Source organism: Cavia porcellus, unplaced genomic scaffold, assembly GCF_034190915.1.
Source record: "Cavia porcellus strain 051 isolate PalLab524CR breed Dunkin Hartley unplaced genomic scaffold, mCavPor4.1 scaffold_2, whole genome shotgun sequence".
NCBI classification, from domain to species: domain Eukaryota; kingdom Metazoa; phylum Chordata; class Mammalia; order Rodentia; family Caviidae; genus Cavia; species Cavia porcellus.
The window spans coordinates 117,441,935-117,450,921 of record NW_026947485.1 but is presented as its reverse complement, the minus strand read 5'-3'; the positions used below and the strand labels follow the sequence as shown (position 1 = coordinate 117,450,921).

Here is an 8,987-nt window from a genome sequence, read left to right as displayed (position 1 = left end):
AGGTCATTGGGAAGTGACTTTTCTCATGGGAAATGTGGGCTGTGGGTTGGGGAGATACCTATGAGGTGGAGACTCTCTTGGAGGAGGCAGAAGAGGAAGCCTAGGATGCCAGCGGCTCCTCCCACAGTGTTGGAAGAGGGTGAGCAGAGCTCCTTGCTCGGGCTGGCCTACCTTGATGGGAAGGACCATGCAGGCAATGCTTTGTGCCAGCTGAGCTCTTCATCACACTGACAGTGTGAGGATCTTGGCCTAAGAGGGGAGCCTTCATCTCCATGGCACGCAGAATGTCTTTGGTGAGAGCATTTCCCCTCCTTAACTCCCTGAGCAGGCTTCCAGCAGTGGCAGCTGCAGCCCAGTTCTTGCGGGCTTCCTTCTGCATGCAGGTCACCTGCCTTTGGTGGGACTGAATGGTTTTCTCCCACTCCTCCTGCATATCCTGGGCTATCTTCCTGTAGGTCTCCAGCTCTTGAGCAGTGTGGCCCACCTCCTCTTCCCGTATGGGCGGTTTCTTTCCTTCCTCTGCCCGGGGTTTGGCCTGCTGTCTCAGTTTGGTGTGGCAGCGCAGCACAGTTTGGTGGTGTACCTCGCCGCTCACTGTGACCTTCTGCTGAAGCTTCTGGCACTCCGCTCGCAGCTGTGCTTTGGCTGACTCCAGAGATCCTTTTTGAGACTGGAGATGGTACAGAGACTCTTGCAGTTCTTTCTCAGTTTTCTCTGCCTCCCAGAGATGAGTGTGAAGTTGGTTTCTTTGTTCTTCCATGGTCTTTAAGGACGCATTTAATCGAGCACCATAGACAGTTTTTCCAAAGGCACTCTTGGCTGATGACCTGAGCCAGGACCATTTTCCAGTTGACTCTTGACTTCAGCCACTTCTTCCTTTCCCCGTTGAGCTTCCTGGGAAAGCTGTGAGTGGCTTTCGTGGAGTTGGGCATTCTCACTCAGAGCATCTGTCCTTTCTCTCTGGAGCCGCTGTTTGCGCATGTTCCACAAGGCGAGATTCACGTTAGCTATTTCGGAAGTCACTGATGTTGATTCCTCTGCTAGGGACCGGATCCTGTTGGCTATCTCTGCCATCTCTGATCGCTGTTGTCGAACACATTCTGATTGCTCTTTTTTTCGCTCTTCGAGGAGGCGGTCGATCTGCCCTCGAATCTTGGATCTGTTCCTCAACACCAACACTTTCTTGTTGGCCATCTCCCACCGCTGTGCTGCCCTGGCCTCCTCTTCTGGGCGGTCCTCCTTGAGAGCCTCTCTAAGGCTTCGTGTTCTTCCTGAAGCTGGCTGAATTGGGCCACGAGTTGGCACTTTTCTTTAACGAGTCCTGCGAGCTGGAGAGCGAGCTGTTTTTCTCCGCTCACTGCCAACCGACTTCTAACAGAACGAAAAGTTCTCCATGAAATCAAAAGAAGGGTCAAAAGACCCACAGTGTCTGCCCACTCCATCACACAAGGCTGCGTGACTAGTTGGCTGAGCCCCAGTACTGGCCTGGAATGTTCAGTGTTTGGTCCTGAACCTTAGCGACGGGAGTGGCCCACTGCTGAGCTGGTTAGGGGGTGAATTGAGGGGAACTCGGGGAAACATGATTTGTCAGGCATCATGGACTCAGTTTCCCTCTGCTGAGAGATCTTCAGGGGCTCTTATTTTGCTCTCTGTCCTGGAACAACCCAGTGCCACACATCCCCATAAGCCTGCCATGTGCCCATCCTTACAGCCCCACCCCTTCCCATTGGTTATCTCTGGGATGATGGTGTTATGTGGGGGTGGGGAAGGAAAGCCAATGTGGAGATAACAGTATGCTGTGTCTCCCAAAGTCTAAGAAGTGCATTTTTGAAACACACAGCCTAAAACACTGCCAGACCACATATCTCATAAGTCACTGAAATTATCTTGACAAGGAAGAAAAGTCCTTTGTTCACCAGGATGGTTTCTTCTGCCATCATTAGATATTTTAATTCCAAATTTATTTACACACCTTGATTGTCCACATACCACATGTTCTTGTGTGTGCTCTGGGTCTCTCTATTTATTCTTTTTCCTTCTTGGATTTAGTGACATTTGGCTCATTTTTTTCTTTGACGTCCTTATTTGAAGTGTTATTCTCATTCTATATTCCCTTCCTGACTGATTTAATCAACTTGTGCATTTTTAAACTATCACTTCCTGTCTCTCACATGTATATCTCCATCCCTGGACATCCCTTAATTCCAGCCCCATATGACTGGTTTCATGTTAAATATCTTCTTCAGTGCCTCAGACAATCTCAAGCAGTATCCATCTTCCCCTCACCTCCTCTCTCTCTCTGTTTGTTTCTCTCTTTCTCTACCTCTCTCTCTGTCTCTGTCTTTCTCTGTCTTTGTCTCTGTTTTTCAGGTCTTGCCATGACCCTTATGTTTTTTTTTTTAATCTGGAATATTCTTCCACGTCAATTTGTCCTCACTTGCATCAATTTTCTCATTCATTTAGGAATATTTTTTTGAGAAGAATGTGTGACATGCTCCTTCTCTAAACTCCTGAATATCTTGCTCCCATCTCATGATTGAACAGCATGGTATAATTTAATATCTTGTCTTTCTGCCATTGGGCATTGCCATGCAGAGCAAGACTACATGTAAGCAAATTCATCCCCTTACCATTTCCAGTATGCCATTATAAAATAACAAGAAGTTTCATTTGTAGTGTATCAATGAGAATTCTGAAATATGGGAATGCCTTACATATTTATTTGAATCCTCTTAACTGATACAATTTAAATGAGTAAAACCAGGGACAGCACGGATTTCTAGTTATACAAGGAGCTTATGTTCTGTCCTATTCTGTCAGAGTCTCTGCTCTTCACTGGGTTGACAAATGAAACATGAAGGGAAAATTGGAAATGGGAGAGGGAATGAGAGCCTGCGGGAAGGGATAAGTAGAGCAATGGACAGGGAGGACCATGGATTTGCTTTTTGTGTTGTTCTCTGAATTTGAACTGACAGGTAGGAGGAATCCACCTTGCAGTGATTATGACTGACTGGCCCTCAGTGCCTCCATGCAGGAATGAGTTTCTGAACTTCACACCTTGAATAAAGACTTGAGGCTGTGCCCAGATGTCCACCTATACATTGTATATAGACTGAATCTCACAGACTCATTTTCAATGCAAATAATCTTCCTGTCTATTCTTACTTTACTGTAGAAAGCATCTTTAGCCTGAATTCACGACAGAGATTCCTTCCTGGAGATTAATCCTCTGAAGAGGAAAGATAAATTGTGGTACATTACTTAAGAGCATCTCTGGCAATATGCAGAATTAATCAATCCTGGTATTATTGCGATCCAGTGGTAATCAATCCAGCACTGCATCTAGCATTCAGAAGGTTAAAAGGGTTATTTTCTAGGATTCTATCACAGCTATGGATTCAGCTGTGAGGTTTAATATCCACCCAGGTATGAGGATGCAGGCATGAGGAGCATGTCACTGACAAGACAGATGTTCTTTAACCTTCTGCTGACATACAGCTTTCAGCATGTTCTTTTCTCCATTTGTTTCAGATCAAAGATGAGCCACTAAGTCAGTGGCTGTCCTAGGCTAATTCTGTAGCCAAACTGAAAAATAATTTTTTCTGTATATCCTCCCAAAGAGAGAGAATTATTTTTTCTTAAAAAATATGTTCTAACAACAGATTTTTACATTGATTATAGTGTGTTAGTTCTTTTGATGTTTACAAATCAACTTCAAGCTTCTGTACTTATAATCTTGCATCTGCTCTAAATTTCCACAGTAGCTGAACTACATTATATGGTTTCTTCTTGAATCAATTCATTTATTTTGTTTTATGCTCTACCCTTAACCACGTTGTCTTGGAGCATAACTTATAGTCTGCATACCACTTGATGATTGATCGTAAGGTTGAGCCCTAGGGGTCTACCAGGAAGGGTGTATTGTGTTAGGACAAGCAGACATGGTGCTGCCTTCACAACTGACTCTTCAGATTACACAGATTTTTTCCACTTCGTAAAACTGTACTGGATTTGGCTCTTCTTCAATGACTAAATTTTCTCTCCAAGGCTTGCAAAAATCTCTATTGGTCTATTCTTGCCTAACCATCTTTCTAAAATCATGGTTGGGTTTTACTTGTAAGACAGTGGAAAATGACAATAATAAGAGTAGGTTACAAATGAACCCTCAGATATCAGTTTATGTCATGTTTTTCCAAAATTCTAGAAATAAATTTTCAATAGTGAGGCCACAACTCTGAGAAAGACTCCATTATTCTAAAATTCATTAATTAAGTATATTCTCATGGCAAGATATAGATACATGTATCCTCAAATTTGGATAAAACTTCACTTGTAGTTTGATATGCTTTCCCTCAGCATTTTTGCTCTTGCAGTTACATCAGGTAAAATACTAGATGGTAATATTTTAACTTGGTAGATGTATGTTATTAGCATATATTAATTTTACAAAATATACAGTTTTGTTCTATTTTCATAAATGTTTATAATATATGTTGATGATATCCAACCTCACTAATGCCTCTTGCAAGCTTTATTCTTTTCCTTTTGTATAATAGTAATGTCACTTCTATTTTCATATCTTTTTAAAAATGTACTTCATCATAGAAACAACACATGATGAATTATCTTTCCAAGTCTACCATATTATTTAATGCAATAATGTCCACTTGCATCCATTTTCTGACAATTGACATAATTTTTATGGCTGGATATACTCTATTTTGTATGCATACCTAACCCTAACCCTAACCCTCTAAAAATCATTGTAGATGAGAAAGGGACATCAAGAAAAGAATGAATTTCTCAGCGTTCTGAGTTGTGGACCCTTGGATGCACCACACAAAGAAGTTCTTTGACGAGACTACAAGAAGATTTTTTAAATTGTGATTTAAAAAGACTGCATTTCTTTGAAGCATAGAATCTACACAAATAAGAAAGTGTAGAATTAGAGTCCCATCATAGACAACTATCAACTTATGCTTTTTTTTAACTCCATTTTCGTCACCAGAAGTTGTTTCTTCAGAATCTTTTGTTTCTGTTTCATCATCCATGTTACATATGTAGAGGGAATACGCAACATTACAGTCTCAGACTTCAGAAAATGGGATGAATTTTGAAATATAAGAAGCAATATTTGTGTTAGAGAAATGGTAAGTATATTCTCCTTAGCACAATAAATGTGAAGTTCACTTTGTGTGTGTGTGTGTGTGTGTGTGTGTGTGTATGTGTGTGTGTAACTACAGAGAATAATTGTGTCCAAGTTAACTAAATCTCAATTAATTTGTTTCTTTTTATTTCACAAAGCAACCCTTTGAGCCAGAACTAGGTATTTGACTACCTAGACTAAAGACTATCTTTTCTAGAGTCTCTAAAAGCAATATATGTGACTAAGTTCTAGCTAATGAGTTATAATAATATATGGTTTATAAATGTTCAGAAACATTGATTAAAAGGCACATGTTCTTTTTTCTTTCATGTAGACTATGACACAATGGGTAGTTATTCAGAAGCTAGACTTGATCACATTTTGAAAATTCATATACAAGAGATGACAGGAGAAAGCTGAAAAAAAACTTCTACATCATTAATATAGTGTTGGTCTACAGCTTTTAAATGTAAGACTATAAAACAGCTGAGAAAGGCATGTAAGAAAGCCTGCCTTAATTAGAGTATTCTATTGTGTACAGCTAATTTCTGATAACGTGATGAATATTCAGTTGCAGAATTACGTATGATGATAAACTCTAAAAATATGTAAAATTCTTTAATTGTATGCAAGATGAGAAGAGCAACCATAACATTTGTTATTTAATATTGTTTAAAAATGAAATCAAGCTATATCTTTTTTTAAATTTTATTTAAGGACAAAAAAAAGCAGAGAAATGGTACAAGTTATACAGATTTATAGAAAAAAATAAACAGTAGGAAATCACTAGTTAATGGATTATATATTGTCATCTTAGAAATAATTGTTCAAGTTACAAAATTAAAGCTTGTAAAGTGGACATTCCAACAGTGAGACTGCAAGCAGTTCTGTTCAATGATCCAACAACACTCAGTGATATCATTATCTATCATATACACTTAAATATACATGCAGTTATATCATTTAGAGCACTTTCTTTTCCTCTCTTTTGTACAATGACAATTACACATTTTGGGTTTTGTTGCTCCCGCAGTTCTTATTACTTTTTTGGAAGGGAGTAGAACCAAATGTGACATAACAGAACAGAGTCAATCAAATCAAAAGGGTGGACATAATAGATAATGTAAAAGCATAATACAAGGTGATCAACAATGGTTACCATAATGCCTCCCGCTATTTCTAATAGAGTTGCCTATATCATCAGTTATAATAAAATTGAACAAAACAGTAAAGAACAAAACCGACAAAACCAAAACATTGGAGACATTATAGGTCTTCAAAAGTAGATAATAGTCAACCAGAATGGGCATCATAATGAATCCCACTATCTTCACAGGTGTTGCCTAAACTTTCGAACCTGGTACTATCAAGCAAAACAGAATAGGGGGACATGAGTCAAAAACAAGATGGTGAGAGTAATACAGGACTTTACATCAAGATAATGGAAAGTCAAAGTGGGTTACTATAATATATCCTGCTATTTTTTATTTATTTTTCCCTTAATTAAAAGGATAAAAATAAAAAAGTAAATAATGAAGTGGAGATTGAGATAAAAGAGGGCATAACAGCAAAACAGCACAGATCAAAACATAACCATTTAAGTAGAATAGTGTTTCACCGCAAGATAATCCTGACATAAAAGTAGTTACCATATTGTCTCTTTCCTTGAAATCTTTGAGTATAACTTTGCATACTGTAGCACCAAATATATCAAAACAATGTAAAACCATTTAAGACAGTGACAGCATTACAGGGTATTTAGAATCAACTAACAGAAAATGAACAATGGTTTCTGTATAATCTCCTTGTCTTTAAAAGTTTTTGCTTATACTATCATACATAATAAAATCCAATAAGATACCACCTGTTTAGACCAATGGAGACAGAAGAACAAAAGCTTGATGAAACTTCAAAACAAGATGATATTAAATCAGTATTACCTATTAAGACGTCATTTTCTCCAAAATAGCTGTTCCTACCATCTTATCTTCTCTGCCTCATTTCTGTTGAGCTCTTTTTCTGTCATTAGTTGTCGGTTTGTCTTCTTTATTTTGTTTTCTGCTCCATTCATTGCGGCCTCTCTGCCACTATTTCTGGATTCTTTGTATTTTACTTTTTAAGAATATCCTGCAGTATTCTCTGTAGAGTTGAATTGGTGGTTGCATATTCCCCTAATTCCTCTTTATCCTGGAAGCACCTTGTTTTTCCATCAATTTCCAGGGGTAGCTGTGCAGGATATGTCAATCTTGGCTGGAGATTATTATCTTTCAAAGCTTGAATTATTTCCCCCCATGCTCTACGTGATTTGATGGTTTGTGCAGAGAAATCTGCTGTAATTCTGATGGGTGTTCCCTTGTAAATGATCTGTTTCTTGTCTCTGATGGCTTTTAATATTCTGTTCTTGTATTGAATTTCTGGAATTTTAATTATTATATGCCTGGGTGTTGCTCTGTTTGGGTTTTAGGTGGCTGGGGTCCTGTATGCTTCATACAACTGAGTATCTTTACCTTTTTCTAAATTAGGAAAATTCTCCTGGATTATTTCTGTGAGTAGCTTTTGTAGTTCATTTGTTTGTGTCCCTACTTCTTCTTTTATGTTCTTAATTCTTAAGTTATGGGTCCTCTTATCATCTTCTAGTCTTTGTATTATTGCTATTTGTTTCTTTGTTACTTTTAAGAAGTTTTTCATTTCATTCTCCCATATTACAAATCTGCCCTCCAATTCAAATAGTCTGTCCTTAGTTTCTTTCAAGCTGTTATGCCAGTTTTCGATAGAGTTTTTAGTTTCCTGGTAGTCTCTTTGAACCTGCTTCACATATTTAATGCTTTCTCTATTTTCTCCATCAAACAATTCTCCCCTCTTTTTCTGTTCTTCCATTCCACCATCTGTTTTTTCTTGGGTGGTGCTTAGCATTTCTCTAACTATTCTGCTTATTTCTAGCTTCAGGTCATTAATAACTTCATTCCTGAACTCATCTATGAGGTTCTCGAGATAGTGCTTTATGTTTATTGGTGTGGTGTCTGCTATTGCCTGTTTCTCAGGATTGGGGGCCGAAGGGCCTTTCTTGTTGCTCCCTCTTCCCATATTCTTTGTTCCTTATATATGCAAGCGTATCTAGGAGGCCCAGCTTCCTTCCCTGTCAGCCACAGTCTGATTGAATTGCGCTGGCTAGGTGTTCCTGCCCACCGCACCACACCAGGAAGTTGCGGACCAGGCAGCCTATGCGGGGCCCACCCCTCCAGGTCACCCTCAGGTGCTGGGATCTGGGTTGTGATAGCCTACTGGGTCTCAGCCAGCAGCGTCATGTAGCCTAGACACTTCTCACCAATCCTGCTTGAGAGGGGGATACGTGGCTGAAGTCACTGCAGCGCCCTGTTCCCGCAAGTCTGCCCAGTCCCAGAATGTCCTCTGTTGGCATCTCCTAAACTGTGGAAGAGTCTCAGTTTCTCTCACTCACCTCACCGCAAGTCAATGTACAGCTCCCCGCCCGTCCTGCTTTCAACTCCGTTCACCGATTCCTGTTCTCAGAGCTTCCGCGCGTCTCTTTCCCTGCCTAGCCAATGTAGACGCAGCCGCCGCGTGGTGGGAAACCCAAATCGCAGCTTCCAATGCCGCGGGCTCCAGCTTCCACACTGAGGCTTTTCTGTTCCTGTTATAGCACCAGGATTGCATTCCAAGTTGGTTTCTCTCAGCCCAGTTCGTTCTTGGGTCAGAGGGCATATCTCCACTTGCTTATGATTCCTTACTCTGTACCATTCCTGAATTCTAAGCTGCATCTTTCAGAGAGCCTCTGCTCTCTGCTGCTCTCTGTCCACCATGTTCTCCGGGAAGTCCAATCAAG

At 40.0% G+C, this 8,987-nt stretch overlaps 1 protein-coding gene across 1 annotated transcript in view; it reads right to left on the bottom strand.

Annotated features, from left to right (window-relative positions):
- Window positions 1–777: 777 nt before the first annotated feature.
- Window positions 778–8,987, bottom strand: part of LOC100736080 (olfactory receptor 2T11-like) — a 31,287-nt gene continuing 23,077 nt past the window's right edge. The window contains exon 4 of the mRNA XM_003479493.2: window positions 778–1,281. Coding sequence (XP_003479541.2) covers window positions 778–1,281 — 504 coding nt within the window. The remainder of the gene's footprint in view (window positions 1,282–8,987) is intronic.